At 34.7% G+C, this 22790-nt stretch overlaps 1 protein-coding gene across 2 annotated transcripts in view; it reads right to left on the reverse strand.

The window, feature by feature from the left end:
- Positions 1-4882: 4882 nt before the first annotated feature.
- Positions 4883-22790, reverse strand: part of ana (anachronism) — a 58661-nt gene continuing 40753 nt past the window's right edge. For both annotated transcript variants that reach the window (XM_073989710.1, XM_073989709.1), the window contains exons 3-5: positions 22512-22748; positions 12363-12435; positions 4883-6151 (exon numbers count right to left, since the gene is read on the reverse strand). In XM_073989710.1, coding sequence (XP_073845811.1) covers positions 5389-6151; positions 12363-12435; positions 22512-22748 — 1073 coding nt within the window. In that variant the 3' untranslated portion in view covers positions 4883-5388. The remainder of the gene's footprint in view (positions 6152-12362; positions 12436-22511; positions 22749-22790) is intronic.

Genomic DNA, 22790 nt, shown 5'->3' on the forward strand with positions numbered 1-22790 from the left:
TATAAATTAGTAAACCGTCGTCCAACAGAGGTTCGGGAATCGATTTTCCTTGCCAAAACCCAAATTTTTGTCATCACCGATTGTTAATTTCTATATGGGATTCAATAGTAAACATATTGAAACTAAGGAAACCAAACAATTAGGTCAACATTTTGGAAGGTGTGGGCGTGGCGTGCTCCTAAAGATGATAATTTTTTTACAATTTTGAAAAATATGTCATTTTTGCAAATTTCTGGAGAAAGAAATAGTTATTTCTCGGAAACTATAACAGGTATTGCGTTTATTGTTTTTGTTAGGTAGGTATAATTGTTGTCTTTAAGAACCGTTTCAATAAATTACAGTAGCGTTTACACGAAGTGAGCTATTTAATTTTTCCTCAGGTAATAAAATTTTAGTGCAATTCCAAATTTAGTGGACCAGGACTTTTAGGGAACAGCTTGGAACAGTTTTCTGCTTTCACAGATTGATGCCTGAGAGTATCCTCTGTCAGTCCATATGTACTTCTGTGCCCGACCGGTTCCGACCGTTAAATACTTTTTAATTTTTTTGAAATTACATGGGTAGATATGTTTTTTTTATATACCGTTTCCCATATATACATTATAGGTTTTTTACACAAATAGACATTTTTTAAATATTTTTTGTGGAAAAAATTTTAAATTTTTGAAAAAAAAAAATTAAGTTTTTAGGTAAAAAAAATATTATTATAGCTTTTTTACACAAATGGGAATTTTTTAAATATTTTTTTTGGAAAAAATTTAAATTTTTTGAAACATTTTTTTTAAAAATAATTTTTTGAGTAAAAAAATTATTTTTTTTGAAAAAATAAAAAAAAATCTCAAAATTGCTTGAATTTTTTGATTTTTATGTTTTTTTATTGGTATTTGACCTTTTTTAAATAGTTAGATCATATGAAAAACTCAAAAACACTCATATTTTGATGCAAAATATAAAAAAACTAAAATTTTTATCTTTGATATTGAATTCCTCTGCTACTACACCTTATTCAGATGTAATTCGAAACATTTGGTTGCAATTCATTACATTTCATTTGTAATTCGAGAATTTTATATGTAATTCGAATTATTTCACTTGTAATTAGAATTATTCTATTAGTTTTTCGAATTATTCCATTTGTAATTGGAACTATTCTATTTGTAATTCGAATTATTCTATTTTTAATTCGAATTATTCTACTTGTAATTTGAATTATTCCATTTGTAATTCGAATTATTCCATTTGCATTTTATTTGTAATTCGAAACGAAAAAATTACGAGATATTTCTTGTATCGAATTACAAATGGAATAATTCGAATTACAAATGAAATGTTAAGAATTATAAATGGAATTCTCGAAAAACAAATAAATTATTCCGAAATGCAAATGGAATAATCGAATTACAATTAAAATGTTACGAGTTACAACTGGAATGTTTCGAATTACATCTGAAAAAGGTGTATTTGTAATTCGCAACATTTCATTCGAAATATAAATTTGTAATTAGAATTATTCTATTTAAAATTTGAATTATTCCTTTTGTAAATTGAATTATTCCATTTGTAATTCGAATTATTTTATTTGAAATTAGAATTATTCCATTTGTAATTTGAATTTTTCTATTTCTAAATCGAAGTTTTGCATTTGGAATTTCAAATAAAAAAATTCAAATTACAATTGGAAAAAATCAATTAACAAAAATTATTCGAATTTCAAATGGAATTCTCAAATTACAAATGAAATAATTCGGAATTCAATTGAAATTGTCAAATTATCAGTGAAATGTATCGAATTACAACTGAAATCATTCGAATTACATGTTAAAATGGTGTACACCTTGCTCAGATGTAATTCGAATTATTTTAATTGTAATTCGGGAAATATATTTGTAATTCGTAAGAATTCGTTTGTAATTCGAAAAAAAATACAAAATATTTCTTGTATTGATTTGATATCTGGCTTTTTCGAATTACAAATAAAATGATTCGAATTAGAAATGGAATAATTCGAATTACAAATAGAATAATTCGAATTACAAATGAAATGTTAAGAACTACAAATGAAATTCACGAAAAACAATTAAATTGTTTTGAATTACAAATGAAATAATCGAATTACAATTAAAATGTTACGATTTACAACTGGAATGTTTAGAATTGCATCTGAAAAAGGTGTGTTTGTAATTCGCAAACATTTCAATCGAAATATAAATTTGTAATTAGAATCATTCCATTTGAAATTTGAATTTTTGTATTTGTAAATCAATGTTTTTATTTGAAATTTCAAATAAAAAATTCAAATTACAAATGGAAAAAAATCGAATTACAAATGAAATAGTTCGAACTACAAATTAAAAAATTTAAATTACAAATGAAAATTTCCGGAATTCAATTGGAATTGTCAAATTACCGGTGGAATGTTTCGAATTACAATTGAAATCATTTGAATTACATGTGAAAATTGTGTACACCTTGTTCACATGTAATTCGAATTTTTTTAATGGTAATTCGGGAAGTATATTTGTAATTCGTAAGATTTCATTTGTAATTCGAAATATAAATTTGTAATTCGAATTATTTCATTTGTAATTCGAAAAAAAATGCAAAATATTTCTTTTATTGATTTTATATCTGGCTTTTTCGAATTACAAATAAACTGATTCGAATTACAAATTGAATAATTTGAATTTCAAATAAAATAATTCGAATTACAAATGGAACAATTAGAATTACAAATGGAATTCACGAAATACAATTAAATTGTTTCGAATTACAAATGGAATAATCGAATTACAATTAAAATGTTACGAATTACAACTGGAATGTTTCGAATTACATCTGAATAAAGTGTATTTGTAATTCGCAACATTTTATTCCAAATATAAATTTGTAATTTGAATTATTCCACATGAAATTTGAATTATTCCTTTTGTAAATAGAATTATTCCATTTGTAATTCGAATTTTTTTATTCGAAATTCGATTTATTCCATTTGTAATTTGAATTTTTCTATATGTAAATCAAAGTTTTTCTTTGAAATTTCAAATAAAAATTCAAATTACAAATGGAAAAAATCGAATTACAAATGAAATAATTGGAACTTCAAATGGAATTCTCAAATTAAAAATGAAATAATTCGGAATTCAATTGGAATTGTCAAATTACCAGTGAAATGTTTCGAATTACAACCTTGTTCAGATGTGATTCGAATTATTTTAATGGTAATTCGGGAAATATATTTGTAATTCGTAAGATTTCGTTTGTAATTCGAAATATAAATTTGTAATTCGAATTATTCCACTTGTAATTCGAATCAAATTACAAATGAAATATTTCGGAATTCAGTTGGAATTGTCAAATAACCAGTGAAATTATTCGAATTACATGTGTAAATGGTGTACACCTTGTTCAGATGTAATTCGAATTATTTTAATGGTAATTCGAAATATAAATTTGTAATTCGAAGTATTCCATTTGCAATTGGAATTATTCGAGTCATTTTTTGTAATTCGAATCAAATTACAAATGGAATAATTCGGATTTAATTGGAATTATCAATTTACAACTGAAATCTGTCGAATTACATGTTAAAATGGTGTACACCTTGCTCAGATGTAATTTGAATTATTTTAATTGTAATTCGGGAAATATATTTGTAATTCGTAAGAATTCATTTGTAATTCGAAATATAAATTTGTAATTCGAATTATTCCACTTGTAATTCGAATCAAATTACAAATGAAATATTTCGGAATTCAGTTGGAATTGTCAAATTACCAGTGAAATTATTCGAATTACATGTGTAAATGGTGTACACCTTGTTCAGATGTAATTCGAATTATTTTAATGGTAATTCGAAATATAAATTTGTAATTCGAATTATTCCATTTGCAATTGGAATTATTCGAGTCATTTTTTGTAATTCGAAAAAACATGCATAAAATTAATACTAAAAATATTTTGAATTTGTTTTGCTTTGAATTTCAAATAAAATAATTCGAATTACAAATAGAATAATAAGAATTTGGAATAAAATAATTCGAATTACAGATGAACTAATTCGAATTACAAAATGGAAATAATTTGAATTATTCCATTTGTAATTCGATTAATTTTTTTCAAATAAAATATTTCGAATTACAAATGAAATAATTCGAATTACAAAATGAAAATAATTTGAATTATTTCATTTGTAATTCGAATCATTTTTTTTGTAATTCGAAAAAATTAAAACTATTTTGACATTTTTTTGTTTCGAATTTCAAATAAAATAATTCGAATTACGAATAGAATAATTCGAATTTCAAATAAAATAATTTGAATTTCAAATAAAATAATTTGAATTTCAAATAAAATAAATTGAATTTCAAATAAAATAATTCGAGTTACAGATGAAATAATTCGAATTACAAAATGGAAATAATTCGAATTATTCCATTTGTAATTCGAATCATTTTTTTTTTCAAATAAAATATTTCGAATTACAAATGAAATAATTCGAATTACAAAATGGAAATAATTCGAATTATTTCATTTGTAATTCGAAAAAACAGGCATAAAATTAATATTAAAAATATTTTGAAATTTTTTTTGTTTCGAATTTCAAATAAAATAATTCGAATTACGAATAGAATAATTTGAATTTCAAATAAAATAAATTGAATTTCAAATAAAATAAATTGAATATCAAATAAAATAATTCGGAAAGGAAAGAATTCGAATTACAAATGGAAAAATTCGAATTGTAAATGAAATAATTCGAATTACAAATGGAATAATTCGAACTACAAATGAAATGTTACGAATTACAGCTAAAATGTTTCGAATTATGTATATCTGAAAAAGGTGTAGACCGAATTAAAGTGTTTTAATGCATCGCAAAGCTGAAAGCTGTTATCTTTCAAACAAAAAAAAAGTGAAAATATCTCTATCCGTTCAAAAGTTACAGAGTTTTGACCCGGGAAAAACGATTCTGAATCACTGTGCGTACCCATCATCTAGATATTAGTCGTATGCCACACGCTGAAACTTGTACTAAAAACTTTCCCATTTTATAGGGTTTCTTAGATCGAGCTATCCACTACAACAATTAAATAAAATTACTCTGGTATGGAACTCGATCTAAGAGCTCATAATTTCATGCAATTTATTTCACCGTGAGGCAGGGGGGCTTCGAGTACTTCGACTGTTGCTTTCATAATTCGATCATACCAAACGATATGTGTGTATGTGTGTTCATTACATTTGTTTAAAGGCGAGTGCATGGCAAGCTCAATATTTTTGTTTTGTCTTAGAGGGGAAATAAAAACAAAGGTTTGAAATCACCTATAAAGTTTAGGAATGTTTTTTTGTTTCCAGGCAATGCAAAAAGTAGTTCTCTAAAGTGGCTTTTTAAATTGCATATGTTGACGTTTGTTGTTGTTGTTGATGTAATAACAATAATTGTTTCTGTTCTTGTTGTAATTTATGAACAATATGTTGCAAAAGTTTTGTTTCATGCTGTTCTCTTTCGATGGTAACTTCAACAGGATCAGAAGTTGTTCGTTCAGTAGTGAAATGATGACGTCTATGATGGACATTACCATATTCATTGTTGTTGGTTGTAATGGCTTCTTTCTCTTCACCATCATCATCATTATTATTATGTCTCTGATGATGTGCTGGCTGGTGTTGATGATGATGACGTTTGTGTTGCTGTGGTTGTTGTTGCTGCTGTTGACGATGGTGACGTCGATGTCTGGGATGATTCCTGTAATTGTATTCAATAGTTTCAGCTGGCATTATTTCATCTGCTTCTCCCTCCTCGTTTTGTTCTTCTTCAATTGTCTCTGACTCTGGTTCCTCATCCTCCTGTTCCAACTGTACATCTTCTTCCTCCATAGATGCTTTTAATTCTTCCGCTTTCAAATGACGTTTACGATGTAAATGTTCTTCTTCATCATTGACATCACCATCGACTTCCTGTAAATGATTATTGGCGGCTGAGGCTATTTGTGTGGTTGATTCGTTATCAGCTTCACTGGAACTGGTTTTACGCGTTAAATTGAATAGTTTATCTTTGAGACTAGCATAGACAGTATCGGGTTGAGTGTTTGGTTGATTAATAGGTGCAAATGATGCATAGCCTATGAGTTTAACATCTAATCTTGGGTACCTGCAAGGGAAAAAGAAGAAGAATGAAAGGAATTTTAGTATATTTATAGCATTGATGGCCAAAAACACACATTTGCAGATTATATATTGCGCTTGTGTGAGTATAAAAAATTCGAAAGACCAACATTAGTATTACACTAACAAACCAACGTTCTTCTCATCCACTGAATTGCAAAATGTAAGCAACTCGCCAACCTAACGAAGCTACACGAAGATGTTTACTCTATGCGTGTGAGTACGATCGCTTTGCCTGTGCCGCGGGCATAGGAAATTTGTTGTTGCTGGCCATCTCTGATTTATAGATAAGTGCATATATGACTAGGAAGCTGTACGTATAATTAATATTAGCGAGATACTTATATGGCTCATACGACCTAAACACCGGGTATTGTGGACTATGAGCGTTTAATACATACATGCATATGCATAGCTTATACATACATGCATACCGAAAATCGGGAGACATCATTTTATGGGGGCTATATGAGAACGAGAATCTATACCGACAAATTTCAGATGGATAGTTTTATACCCCCAACGAAGACTAAATACCAAATTTCCGCCATTTCGATGGGATATTGAGGCCAAAACCTACAAAATACCGAAAATCGGCAGGTACCGTTCTATGGGGGCTATATGAAGACGTGGACATATTCCGAAAAATTTCAGATGGAAAGTTTTATACACCAACGAAGACTAAATACTACATTTGAGTCATTTCGGTGGGATATTGAGGCCACAAACTTCTTAATACAGAAAATCGGGAGGTATTGTTCTATGGGGACTATATGAAGGCGTGAACCTATACCGACAGAATTCAGATGGAAAGTTGTATACCTCCTTACGAAGACTAACTACCAAATTTCAGCCAATTCGTTGGGATATTGAGGCCACAAACTTCTTAATACAGAAAATCGGGAGGTACTGTTCTATGGGGACTATATGAAGGCGTGGACCTATACCAACAAATATCAGGTGGAAAGTTTTATAGCCCCTACGAAGACTAAATACCAAATTTCAGCCACTTAGGTATGATATTGAGACCAAGACCTTCAAAATACCGAAAATCTGGAGGTATCGTTCTATGGGGGCTATGTGCGGACGAGGACCTATACCGACAAATTTCAGGTGGAAGTTTTATATCCCCTACGAAGACTAAATACCAAATTTCCGCCATTTCGATGGGATATTGAAGCCAAAACCTTCAAAATACCGAAAATCGGCAGGTACCGTTCTATGGGGGCTATATGAAGACGTGGACATATTCCGAAAATTTTCAGATGGGAAGTTTTATACCCCAACGAAGACTAAATACTAAATTTGAGTCATTTCGGTGGGATATTGAGGCCACAACCTTCACAATACCGAAAATCGGGCGGCACCGTTCTATGGGGGCTATATGAAGGCCTGGACCTATACCCACAAATTTCAGGTGGAAAGTTTTTTACACCCTAGGAAGACTAACGACCAAATTTTAGCCATTTCGGTGGGATATTTAGGCCACAACCTTCAAAATACGGAAAATCGGCAGGTACCGTTCTATGGGGGCTATATGAAGACGTGGACCTATACCCACAAATTTCAGGTGGACAGTTTTTTACCTCCTAGGAAGACTAACCACCAAATTTTAGCCATTTCGGTGGGATATTGAGGCCACAAACTTCTAAATATAGAAAATCGGGAGGTACTGTTCTATGGGGACTATATGAAGGCGTGGACCTATACCAACAAATTTCAGGTGGAAAGTTTAATAGCCTCTACGAAGACTAAATACCAAATTTCAGGTACTTAGGTATGCTATTGAGGACAAATTTCAAGTGGAAGTTTTATTTATACCGAAAATCAGGAGGTAATGTTCTATGGGGGGCTACATGAAAACTTGGACCTATACCGACAAATTTCAGATAAAAAATTGTATACACCATACGGTGTGCTAAAATCTTTAAAATACCGAAAATCAGGATGTACCGTTCTATGGGGACTATATGAAGACGTGGACCTATAGCGACAAATTTCAGATGGAAAGTTTTATACCCCCAACGAAGACTAAATGCAAAATTTTAGCCATTTCGGTGGACATTAAGTCCACGGCCTTCAAAATACCGAAAATTGAGAGTTACTGTTCTATGAGGGTTATATCAAAACGTGGACCTATAGAATTTTATGCTGATCAAGAATATATGTATATATACTTTATAGGATCTCCGACGATTATTTCGGTGGTGGTTGCAGGTCAGGTTGCAACAAACGCAAGGATAAACAGACGGACATCGTTATATAGCATTCGAATTTTATGCTGATCATGAATATATAGCACTTGTTCAATGAAATGGTGGTAACTCAAAATATTGAATTTTTCAATTTTTATTAAAAAAAAGATAAATATTGACCAACTCCACCAACTATAAAAATCTGCAATTATTTTATCTAGTCTTTCTCCAAATAACACCGTTATGTCACTAATTGTACATCAACCGTTTTTGTCTCTACGGAAAAATACAACATTTTGAGTTACTATCCTTTTGTGACGTAGGGGATGGAAGACACCAAGCAAATGTCCTGACCGGTTTTAACATGGCAAAGCCCAGGATTTATCTTGGTCCCTCTTTCATCTCAGGTGGACACTGACCTCCCAGTGGTGTCACCTGAGGAACTGCCTTTAACACCCGTTAAAGGTAGTGAGCTAACATGTGACGCGCGTTTACCCATAAGAACGTTAAAAACTTGGGTTTGGGCGTCGGGTTAGTAACCCTCCCCTAGAAAAAACATCCTACTATGAAAAAACGAGAAAAACAAACCCCTCTAAAGTTGACGAACCCCGCAAACGTTTTAAGGACCATGATCTGCGAATCTGCACCTGGAATGTTCACACACTTTATAGAGAAGGTGCAGTCTTCGCATTGGCAGACGTACCTGAAAAGTACAAGGCCTATATTACTGCCATACAGGAAATACGATGGAATGGGAAAGACGTCACAACAACACCTAAAGCTGCCATGACCTAAAGCATAAGTTTGGTTGCGGATTCGTAGTTAGTCGGAGGTTAAAACATCTGGTATCCAACTTCACCCCAGTGAATGAAAGACTTGCTGCAATTCGAATAAAAGCTAAATTCTTCAACATCAGCTTTATTTGCGCTCATGCTCCCACTGAAGAAAAGGACGAACAGATATAATTTACGAGCGCTTAGAAGAAACATATGGCCGTTGCCCTGCCCATGACATTAAAATCATTCTAGGCGATTTTAATGCCAAAATTGGAAAAGAGAATATCTTTGGCCCAACAGTCGGGACATTCAGCATCCACAGTGAAACATCTGACAATGGTATGAGGCTGATAGACTTTGCAGCTGCAAGAAACATGGTAGTTAGCAGTACCAGATTTAATCATCTCGATATTCATAAGGGCACCTGGCTGTCTCCAGATCAGAAAACAAGAAATCAAATTGATCACGTTGTTATAGATGGAAGACATTCATCGAGCGTGTTGGATGCACGATCGTTCCGAGGAGCAAACATAGATTCGGACCATTACCTCGTTGCAGCAAAGGTACGTACCCGTCTAAACGTTGCAAATAAAGCACGGACAGACACAACACGAAAGTTGGACATCGCTAAGCTGCAAACACAACAGATAGCCCCAGCATATTCCACTCAACTGACCCAATTGCTTAATGAAAGCGCTTCTCGTCCCGATAACATATCAGCACAATGACAAAATATTGCCCACTCTATGCAAACAGCCGCAAAATCAATACTTGGATACCAGAGTCCCCCACCAAAGAATCCATGGTATGACCAGGAGTGCCGTGCTGTTACCGAAGAAAAAATGCGGCATATAGGGCTACTTTACAATCAGTAGCAAGGCGAAGCGCTCGAGAGAGGTATCTGGAGAAAAGGAGAGAGGAGAAACGTCTTTTCCGCAGGAAAAAGAGAGACATGGAAAAGAGGGAGTGTGAACAAATAGAGATGTACAGGAAACAGAACGAAGTCCGAAAATTCTACCAAAGAGTGAAGCATCAAACTGATGGCTTTGGTACAGGCATATCCTCCTGTAGAGACCAACAAGGTAATTTGGTAACTGATACAGATAGTGTGCTCAGGATATGGAAAGAACATTTTTCCAAACTGTTGGTGTCCGATAGCAGTGAAGACGGCGAAGGTACCACAGATCCAATCCCAGAAGATGGTATTGAATGTATACCGTCCAGCCAAGATGAGGTAATGACAGCAATAAACCAGCAGAAGAATAATAGGGCGGCAGGAGCAGATGGCCTACCAGCCGAGCTGTTCAAAACCGGAGGCGACACGCTGATAAGATGTATGCATCAGCTAGTTAGCACCATCTGGCAGGAAGAACGCGTACCCGACGATTGGAACGTGAGCATCCTATGTCCAGTCCACAAGAAGGGTGATAAGACTGTGTACTCCAATTCAGGGGCATACGTCTGCTCCCTATTGCATATAAGATAGTATCTGGCATGTTGTGTGAGAGACTAAAGCCTATGGTCAATGAAATTATTGGACCCTATCAGTGCGGCTTTAGACCTGGCAAATCCACCATTGACCAGATATTTACCTTGAGACAAATCCTGGAAAAGACTCAAGAAATGCAGATCGACACCTTCCATCTTTTCGTCGATTATAAAGCAGCATTCGACAGACCTATACGTTCAAAGGTGTTCCAAGCCATGTCTGATTTTGGTATTCCTGCATAGCTCATTCGGCTTTGTAGAATGACATTAACTGAGACGAGATCCTCAGTTAGAATAGGAAAGAACCTCTGCGAAGAGTTTATTACCAAAAGAGGTTTCAGACAAGGAGACGGCCTGTCGTGTGATCTATTCAATGCTGGAAAAGGTCATACGAGACGCGAAGGTCAAAAGAAATGGAACGATATACACGAACAGCCATATATTACTGGCTTATGCCGACGACATTGACATCATGGGTCGATCGGTAAAGGAAGTAACTGACACCTTTGCAAAAGTCGAAAGAGAATCTGCTAAAGTTGGTCTGGCAGTAAACGGTGAAAAAACCAAGTTGATGGTATCGACCCGTAATCTGTCCACAAACCATGCACCATCTGTGAATGTTGGTACCTAAAATTTTGAGGTAGTGAAGGACTTCGTCTACCTCGGCACCGCCATAAACACAACAAATAACATCAGTTGTGAAATACGAAGAAGAATAGTGTTGGTTAACAGATGCTACTTTGGGCTGAGTAAGCAGTTTAGAAATAAAGCCACCTCTCGTCAAACAAAAGTAACACTTTACAAAACACTGATACTACCCGTGCTAATGTATGGTTCCGAATCATGGGTACATGCTCAAGCAGATAAGCCAGTGCTTGGTGTGTTCGAGAGAAAAATTCTTCGAAAGATATACGGGCCAATCTGTGTTGACGGCGAATATCGGCGTCGTATATTCAATGACATCAATGTAGTTGAACGAATCGAGATACAACAATTGCGATGGCTAGGACATGTTATAAGAATGAGTGATGATGAACCCGCTAAAAAGGCGTATAAATACGGGCTGCATGGAGGTTCTCCCAGATCTGGAAGGCCAAAGCTTCGTTGGAGCGAACAAGTGAAACGAGATATCATAAAGCTACATATCCCAGATTGGGAAAATACAGCAGCAAACAGAGAGGATTGGAGATTTTTTCTTAGTTTGGCTTATGGAACAAATGTTCTGTAAAAGGCCAGCTAAGTAAGTAAGTAATGTGGCTAAAACTTCAGAATTCCCAAAATCAGGAATGTACCATTCTTTTGGGGCTATATCAAAAATATGGACCTATACCGACGAATCTCTGACCCAAAGCTTTGTAGCCCCAACGAAGACTAACATTTTTAAAATACCGAAAATCAGGTATAAGCCAGCTTGTATCGGGGAGTACCGTACAGATGCAAGGAGCAAGGATAAACAAACGGACATCGTTATATAGCATTCGAATTTTATGCTGATAAAGAATATAAGTTCATATGTTATAGGATATCCGACGGGCAGTTCGATGTATGTTGGAGGATGTTATTTTGTAGGTTATGAATATGCGGTACCTCAATAAGTAACCGTTTTTGGTTTAAATTTAGTTTTATATTGATTTACTGCGCCCTTTGCTTATTATTGTCCATAATATATAGCATGCTTTTAGGCATTTTAATATTACATGTTATATTTAATTTGGTTTTTATTTTATCGTTCACTTACCTTGGCACCTCGAGCGTTGCAAATGAAGAAGTAGGCGAGTACGGTCTATAGTAGTTCCACGGGATTGCAAGATCTGTAAGAACAATATTATCAAAGAAAAGGAAATATTTATTAGACAAAATATTACAAACATAATTACAATTAAAGCACAAAAATAGCTTATTTTCAATGCACAGAAACAATAGCGAACGAATTAAATAGCATTATTACATTATTTGCAGCAAAGATATTGAGCGTCACATTCTTTACTATATGTTAAAAGCAACAGTAAATGCAACCTGACTTATAGCTGATTAAAAAAGCTAATTCATGCCATAGACAACAAAGGAACAAAAAGTAACATTTTGGCCAGCCAGAATATGTATAACACAGCTTGAGAATGCAACAACAACAAACAGTTGCTAATTCATATTACAACAATTGGAAGTTGTGTGTGTTATATGTTTACTTTAAGTAACTGTAACAACAACACTCTATATTGGTTTCCACTTAATGTTTACTTGGTTATCGAAAATTTCTGACCTTACCTCCGCTAAATGTTTGAAATTTAATCTTAAGAAAAATATAAAAATAATCTTTAAACAACAATATTATAAATTGCGTTGAACTAATTAGTCTCATGTGTAAAAAATTGCTAATTCATTGAAAATGTAAAAAGTTTAATTTTTTTCCGCACGCACACAAAGACATTTAAATGTCGTTTTAAAGTTCTTTACTTCTTTTGTATTGTTTTCAGTTAATACAAAAAAAAAAAAATAAAATAATTCATGTGAATTTGTTTTTTGCTGATTCACTTGTAAAGTTTAAATGTCTAGACATGGTTTATAATTACAATGTGTCTGATATTAAATTCATAATATTTTGCGGTGACGTAGTGTCTGTCGGTTATGTGTTCTACGAAAACATAATACATACATATGCATGTGCATTTTCTCGTTGTTCGTTTACGAAGGAAGAAAAAAGGTAATTTAGAAAGAATTTTTCTAGAATATCTTACAACTATATAAAACTATGAAAAATGTTTTTCAAATTCCACAGATATTGAATTACACTTCAAAGGTATTGCATTACATTTGCATGTATGTATGTAATCTATGTATCAATTTTTTACAGTATTTTATTTAACTTGCTTTGGTCCGTTTAGTTCAAATTTGGTAACTAATTTTTAACACAGTTGCAGTTGACCAATCGAACTGAAACTTTGCACACTTTTCAGATTTAGATGACAATACATGAATATGGAATCAAAACCAATATTGGTCCATTTTATAGTGTTTTAACGGTGTTTTATTTAACTTGCATTTCAACTCTGGTAACTCATTTTCCACACTGTTGCAGTTTACCAATCGAACTGAAACTTTTCACACTTTTCAGATTTGGATGAAAATACATGAATATGGGCCCAATTTTTCCTACAGCCCCCATATAGCGGTACCACCCGATTTCAGGTATTTTAAGAATTTATCTTAATTTTTGCCCGAATTAGCTGTCATTTGACATTTCCAATGATACATATGTACATTTCCCCACCAAAAATTGTGAACATAGGTCTTGGTTTTTGGTATAGCCCCCTCATAGCTGTACCACCCGTTTTCAAGTATTATGAGGATTTTATCTTCATTTGTAACTTGGCATTTGGAGTCCCCATTGGTACAGAAACTTCCCCACCAAAAATTATGGACATAAGTCCAGGTTTTGGTATATATAGTACCATAACGGTACTACACGATTTCAGGCATTTTAAAGTTTTTATCTAAATTTTCGGTCTAAATTGACTATAATTTTTTTCTCAGTGGTCAAAAAAACGTATTTACTAAGAAGTTAAAGATAAAATATAATTTAAAACCAGTAAGGAAAGGATCAAAGTCGGGCGGGGCCGACTATATAATACCCTACACCACTGTGAATATGTAAAATATAAATCGGAGCTATATCCAGATCTTAACCGATTTTGATATAATTTGGCACATTTATTTCCAGACCGAATTCAGTCACACATTCCAAATATCATTGAAATCGGACTTATATATCGTGTTTGGAGCTGAAAATACACGAAATCGGCCGAAAATATATATGGGTGCTATATCCAAATCTGAACTGATTTCGATATAATTTGGCACATTTATTTCTAGACTGAATTCGGTCACACATTCCAAATTTTATCGAAATCGGAAATATATAGCGTGTTTGGTACAGAAAATACGTGAAATCGGCCGAAAATATATATGGGAGCTATATCCAAATCGGAACCGATTTCGGTATAATTTGGCACACTTATTTCTAGGCCGAATTCAGTCAAACATTCCAAATTTCATCAAAATCGGACGTATATAGCGTGTTTGGTGCAGCAAATACATGAAATCGGGCGAACATATATATGGGAGCTATATCCAAATCTGAACCGATTTCGATATAATTTGGCTCAATTTAAGTGGCGAAATTTCGTGGTCACTGGGAACCACATATGTAAAATTTCAGCTAGTTCAAGCCAAAAATGTGGCTAAGATCCCTAAAATACCTTAAATCGGGAGGTATAGTTATATGGGGACTATATCGAACCGTGGACCTATCTTGACAATTTTTAGTGGAACAATTTCGCGGCCATTGAGATCCTCAAATGTAAAATTTCAGCTAGTTTGGGCAAAAAATGTGGCTAAGATCCATAAAATACCTTAAATCGGGAGGTATCGTTATATGGGGACTATAACGAACCGTGGACCTATCTTGAAAATTTTTAGTGGAGCAATTTCGCGGCCATTGGGAACTTCAAATGTTTGGTTCTGGTTTGGGCAACAAATGCGGCTAAGATCCTTAAAATACTATAAATCGGGAGGTACCGTTATATGGGGGCTATACCAAAACTTGGGCCGATATAGCCCATCTTCGAACTTGATCTTCTGACGGCTAAAAAAATGGTATTCCCCAATTTTCAGCGAAATCGGTCAACAAATGCGACCTGTATGTTGCGAACGGACGGACGGACATGCATAAATCGACTCAGAAAGTGATTCTATGTATATCCCTAGAAGGAACTATGGGTCTATCTCGCTTCCTTTTGTATGTTACATACAAATGGTGTAGGGTATAAAAATTAAGTTTCAGTGTTTTATTTAGAAGTGCACTTAAAACTAGGAAATAATTTGTCGCTTAGCCTCAATAAATATATTCTTTCTCAAGATGGAATCTCTCAAATAAAACGCTTGCATTTAAATTAAAAATGGTGACAAAATTAAACGGCAAGCGTTTTATTTGAGAGATTCCATCATGAGAAAGAATATATTTATTGAGGCTAAGCGACAAATTATTTCCTAGTTTTAAGTGCATTTCTAAATAAAACACTGAAACTTATTTTTTTTTTAATTATATTTCATTTTAATTTTTAGACACTTTTGCTGATAAATTTCTAAACTATTGGGTTTCAAATCTGAAATAAACATAAATTGAATTGAAATTGATGGGCGAAGATCTAAATCTTGTTGTTGGTCACAGCTAAACGTTTTGTACTTTCTATTGGGAAAAACTCAAATCTTTGAAAATATTCCGATTCATTATAAATATGTTGTTCTATTAAAAAATGGGAGAAGGCCCAGTTACGGTCAATAATGTTTTCAATAAAAACATCTGAAGTTCGAACGTAAAATATAAAATAGTGAATATATTGAATTTCTTAAAAGCCAAATTAGAATATATTAGTAAAACCGGGAGGTATGTCGCTAAATGTCAAATTACAGGTCTTAAATAGAACAAGTAAAGAAGTATAAGTCGGCTTTGCCGACAAGGATACACCCTCAGCCTATGTGAATTGAAACTTTCATCTAAGGACAAATCGAATGTATTTAGGGTCTTTTCAGAATTTTGTGACCCTTTTTGGACATTTCCACTTGCCTTTGAATTTAGAAGTTAAATATTAGGAGATCCCAAGTTTGGACCAAATTGGTCCAAATTGGCCCGTTCAAGAGATATCGTGCATACCATTTTAGTGAAATTTTTTAAGTACTTGGGGAAGTACCGGAAGTTGTGGATCGGTATTGCCCATCTTCGAATAGAAACTACCGGAAGTTGTGGACCGGTATTGCCCATCTTCGAACTGAAACTAAAATTGGACAAACATAACGAAGGCCAAATTTTGGATCAAATCGGTTGATCAGTTCGAGAGTTATCTCCAGCCACTATACATGGCTAGGAGTTTTAACACCTTTCGGGCTGTTTTCTCAAGAAGTATAAATTTACTAGAGTTGTGCCAAAGGAACTATATGGAACTATATAGTTCACTTCGCAGTTCCAATGGCCCACATTTTTTCTTTGAACAAACTGCGTATACTTAATATCACACGTTATATTTCATTATGTTACTCATACGGTCTGGAACTAGTACAAGGAACTAGGAACTAGATTACCCAACTCTAAAATTTACCATGAAAACTCTTTTACCGTCGTAAAGGATGCAGCGAATGCAAGTTGGTTCAACAAAAATCAAATTGATTCGAGAGCAGATCTTAAAGTGAACTTATACGAAATTTTAGGTGTGAGGTACCCCAATGAGTGAAAAAATATAGTCCCTATTGGTATGAGGTACCCCAATGAGTGAAAAAATATAGTCCCTATTCAAATCTGTTCTATGTCTGGTAGATATATTAGGATGTGTAAAGTATGGACCAATTCGGTCGCTCCGTTCAAGAGAGTTTTAATATGTGGCGGAGGTACCTGAAGGAATGGACCGATATGCCTTATCTTCGAGCATAAAATAAGTTTGGACAAAATATTACGAAGGCAAATTTTGTACCGAATCTGCAGATCCGTTCGAGAATCATCTTGGGCTCCAGCCACTACACACGTTGCCATAGGGCTTGTTTTTGCATCTTTCAGGTCATTTTCATTTCACATTTTTATAGAAACAAAATTTAGCCACTGGTCCTAAACTGAACTTCCCCGAAATTTTGTGTGGGAGGTATCCGAAGGAGTGGACCGATTGGGTCAAGAGTTATGGTGCACACAAATTTTCGAACATTTTTGAACTTTTGTGGGGGAGGTACCGGATGGAGTGGATGTAACCCATCTTCGAACTTAAACTAAGTTTAGACAAACTATTACGAGAGCCAAATTTTGGACCGAAGCCGTTGATCCGTTCGAGAGTTATCGTGCGCTCCAGCCAGCATACTTGGGGTCTAAACCCATTATTTCGATGAGGCACATTTTGCCCGTATGAAAGTGTATATATATCCGCGTTAGCATAAATGCTGAGGGTATAAAAACTAGTTAAAACAAGTAAGAAAGTATCAGTCAGCTGTGCTGACGGAGATATAACCTCAGCCACTGACAAAAAAGAAACCAAACACAATAATTATGACGTATATAAAATATATTGATTTTGTCTCACGAGTTCGACTTAAAATAGGGATGTACCGTAATGTGGGCTTACCCCAAATCATTGACATATAATAAACATTTTTAGTAACCAAACTTCTTCATAAAGGACTCGAAATATTAAATTACACTGTGCAACACTGGAAATGCAAACAACTTCTAATGGGCATTTTCTGAAAGTACATATTGAGACTATAAAAACCTTAATTGGGTTTTGTGTTCTTAGATCGGGTTTAGATTTTATGGCCTCATCTAAACCGACCTAAAATGAGCCTTTTTTCCAGTGATCGGACTTTTATCTCCGAAACTAATAAGAATTTTGCTTTGCAGTCTTCAGCAATATTGTAGCCCTAAAGTAGTAGAACTTATGTGTCAACCAGATGAACAAGGAAAAGCTGCATCTAGCGCATCAAACTCGTTAAAATATATAAAAGTTTACATAATTTCTGAAATTCTGGTCAGTAACAACTAAACTGTTGGGAGTTGAAACAAGTAACCATTCTAAAAATGTTCCAAATAATGTGACCATCAATTCTTCAGAACATTCTGAAACTCTAAAATGGGTTTTTCACGTTGTTTAAGGGGTATTTCATAACATACCTTTTACAAAACTTATTTCAAACAATGTTCACACAGGCTGTTTATTCTCATGTTGGGGATTTCATTGAATTATTGAAATATTTACCAAATTGTTGTTGAAAAATTTGCTATAAACAAGGCGATAGAGGCATTTTACAACAATATAATGTTCTGAAGAGTTGTGTATTACATTCCAGAGAATATTTTCCCAAAAGGTAACATTGAGAAGAATTTAACATTTTGGGAGATACGCTGCGAAATATACACAAATTATAGAATTTTTAGAAATATTATAAAATTTGAGGCAATAAATGCAGTTTTTCGAGTTCACTATTCCTCCAAATATTTTCTTCTTGCTCTTATCTACAAGTTTGCTGCAGATGTCAAAACAAGATTCGTATTGGTTTCAGAGATACAGCCCTGATTTGTTTTAAAAATTCGATTTTTAACCATGTTTAGATGAGGCCATAAAAACCGAACCCGATCTAAGAAAACAAAACCCAAATACGGTTTTTGCCTATTGGTCCTCTACTTTCATAAAATTCTGGCCAGAAGTTGTTTGCACGCGATTGGCTCAAAAATGTTGCACAGTGTTATGTTAAACTAAGTTTGAAAGAAATGTTTGAAAAAGTTTAGAGTTATCTTGCATAATAGCAATTTTAGTATGTGCCGGGAGGACGTATTGAATTACTACGGAAAAAGATTTTACCGTTGAAAATGAGGATGCTAGAACAACCTACTGAAAAAATAATCAAAACGATGTGAGAGGAGCTCCTAAACTTTTTTCTCGAATTTTGTGTGGGTGGTACCCGGAGAAGTGGATGGATATAGCCCATATTCCAACCTGATACATGACTGGATGAAATAATATGATGTGCAAAGTCTGCACAAATCAGAAACTCCCTGAGAGAATAACTTGCGGTTTTACCATTTTGGTTGGTGCCGTAAGGGTTTTTTGGAACTTTAAAGCCAATATCTCAGGAAGTATGGACTTGCGCATGAAAAAAATTTTACCGTCGTAAAGGGAGAGGAGTTCTTTAACTTCACTTTAACCGAATTGTATGTGGGAATGACCCGAAGGAGTGGACCAATATACTCCATATTCGAACTTTTGTGTGGAAGGTAGCCGAAGGAGTGGACCGATGTGGCCCATCTTCGAAGTTAAACTAAGTTTAAGTTAAACTAAGTTTGGACAAGATATTACGATACCCAAAAATTGGTTCGAATCAGTTGATCCGTTCGAGAGTAATCGTGCGCACCGGCCAGCCAGACAGACGGACGGACATGGCTAAATCTACTCCGAATTGTCTGAAACGAATTTTGTCCAAACATACTTGGAGTCTAAAACCGCTATTTCGATGAGGCACATTTTTGATCGTATCAAAGTGCATATACCCCTTCTAGCCTAAAGGCTGAGAGTATAACAAGGGTTGTTGATTGAAAGTAAAGCAATGTTGAAACAAGTAAAAAGTATCAGTCGACGTTGCCGACACAGATATATTTACCTTCATTTCCAACAAAATGTAGCTAAAATTCTCAAAATACCGAAAATTGCAGGTACCGTTATATGAGAGCTATACCAAAACTTGGACCTATGTTGAAAATTTTCCGTGGTGAAGTTTCGTGACCACTGAGAATCTAAAATGTCAAATTTCAGGTAATTCAGTTCAAAATTGTAGCTAAAATTAAAAGCCCAAAATAACGAAAATCGAGAGGTACCTTTATATGGGTACTATTCCAAAACATGGACCTATGTCCACAAATTTTTGTAGATAAGTTTTGTGACCATTAGGAACCCGAAATGCCAAATGAAGATGTAGCTAAAAGCCTTAAATTACCTGAAATCGGGCAGTACCATTATATGAGGGCTATACCAAAATGTAAGGGCCGCAAACGATCGAAAGTTAATATTATTTTCGTTGCAGTGAGCCAAAATATTCCACTAACAGATCCAATCAACACTGACAAAGGAATCATAATCCTTCTTGCAAACAGACGAACGCTTCTATGCATCAGAATGACTCCGAGGAATCTTCGACCAGGAGTCGTCATATCAGAGTATCTGGAATATCTGCATAGATCTCTTTTGGTCCGTTCCGGAATAAAAAACCCGGAATCTATTCCATTTTCGAGGCTGCTCTAGCCTTTGCGGGGAGGTACCTAAAGCCATGGACCCACATAGTCCATTTTGAAAGTTGGTCTTATTTGGGAAGTCATTCCTCTCGATAGATATCAGGAAACAAGGACTTGCCCACGAAAAACATAATATCGTTGTAAACAAGGTCACTAGGAGTACCTTTGGTAAAATTTCCAAAGGATCCTCGAACAGACCGTTAACCGCACTTAAACAGAAATGTTGAACATTTGTGTGGGCGCTATCCCAAGGAGTAGACTGATAGGGGCCACTTTTGAACATAAACTAAGTTTTGAGACATTTGGACCAAATCGGTGGCTCTGTTTATGAGATATTACACGTATCATTTAGTGAATATTTTGGAACTTTTGTGGAAGAGGTACCAGAAGAAGTGGACCCATAAGCACCACCTTCGAATTTTGTCTAATATTCGAAGAATTATTACGAAAATGCAAAGTGTGGATCAACGCAGAATTCGGTTCGAGTGCTGGCTGTAGTGTTTTTTTTTTAAAGATTTCGGGTCATTTTCTCAAGGAGTATAGACTTGTCATTTAAGAAACTTGTACCCGTAAAAGGGGCCTTGAGTGCAACCTGCTCCAAGAAAACTCAAAACGAAATTTTGTGTGGGGGGTACCCGAAGCATTTGACATATATAGCCTATATTATAACCTGATCTATGTCTCGTAGAAAGATTACGAGGGGGGAGGTAACCCAAGGAGTGGAGCGATAAGGCCCATCGTAGAACTTGATTTATGTTTGCATGAAATATTACGACTGCCAAATTTTGGATCGAATTGGTTTGGTTGGAGAGTTATCGTGCGCTGCATCCACTACACATGGTGCTTTGGTGGGTTTTTACAGTGTTCGGGTCATTTTCTCAGGAAGTATGGACTTGCCTCTGGAAAAACTTATACCGTCGTAATGGGGGCGCCGAATACAAGTTGTTAAAACAAAAAATCAAGACGATTCGAGAGGAGGTCTTCAACTGCATTTTCCCGAGAATTTGTGTGGGAGGCACCCGAAGGACTGGACCGATATAGTCCATATTCGAACTTGATCTATGTCTGGTAAAAATATTACGATTTGCAAAGTATGGACGAAATCAGTGAGTCCCTTCGAGAGTTATCGTATGCATAATTTTTGCGAAAAAATTGAACTTTTTTGGGGGAAGTACCCGAGGCAGTGGACCGATAAGGTTCATCTTCTTAACTTAAACTAAGTTTGGACAAAATATTACGAAAGCCAAATTTTGGACCAGCCAGTTAGACAGACATTGCTAAATCGACTTTAAATTGTCTGAAACGGATTTCTTCCAAACACACTTGGGGTCGATGAGGCACATTTTATATATACCCTCGTTAGCATAAATGCTGGGGGAATAAATAGTATTGGCCCACAGATGCTATTTTGGTCTAATTAAGCAGTTTAAAAACAAGGCCAAGGGTCTCTTCATGGATTACTTTTAGGTCTTTTTATTGATGACTGTAAGGTCCTCTCATAGAATATCCTTACGTCTTCTCAGAGAAGATTATTAGGTCTTCTCTTTGAATACCCTTAGGTCTTCTCATAGAAGACCCCTAAGTCTTTTGTTTGAAGACCCTTAAGGGCTGAGTACATAAGCTGCCTCGCCTGCCTTGCTTGCTTCTGATAAAATAATAAAAGAGAAAAGGGCAACATAGTTCGAAATTGGCTCGGTCTTAAAGGCCTGGGTACATAAGCTGCCACGCCTGTTTGCCTTGCTTTCCTGCTTCATTTTTGATATAATAAAAATAAAAGAATAAAGGAGCCGGAGCAAATTTCAAACTGGGTTGCCCTTTTCTTTTTTATTCTTTTATCAGAAGCAAGCAAGGCAACTAGGCGAGGCCTTTAGGTCTATTCTTTTCTACATACCAAACTCTTTTTAGCCGTTTGTTATGGCTGATATTATGTTCATTAATAATTTTCATATTTTCCAAAACTTTTTCAAAAATCTTAAATCTTTCTTTCCATCAATGATCTATTTTCAATAGTTTTTGTTTTGTTTTTCTTTGGTGTTGTGATAAAAGTTACTTATTGGCAAACAACACACTTACCTGCCTGATTGCAACTTGGTGGCTTAAAGAATAAACCCGGCTTCAATGGTTGTTCCTCCTCATCGTGAACTTCAATCATTAGATAACCCACTAAGACAGGAGGACGCGATTGTTGATTCTGTTCAATTTGTTTGCCAACATTTTCCCAAATATAAATGGCACGCCGTATATCGATCTCCACCCAGCCCGTGGTCGAAACATTCATCATAATGGTATTGCAGATACGCTTCTTACGTTCTGTAATGAAATGCAGCGCAAAGCAAGAAAACAGAGCAAGAA

Source organism: Musca autumnalis, unplaced genomic scaffold (assembly GCF_047663935.1).
Source record: "Musca autumnalis isolate F117 unplaced genomic scaffold, ASM4766393v1 scaffold_5, whole genome shotgun sequence".
In the NCBI taxonomy this organism is placed as follows: domain Eukaryota; kingdom Metazoa; phylum Arthropoda; class Insecta; order Diptera; family Muscidae; genus Musca; species Musca autumnalis.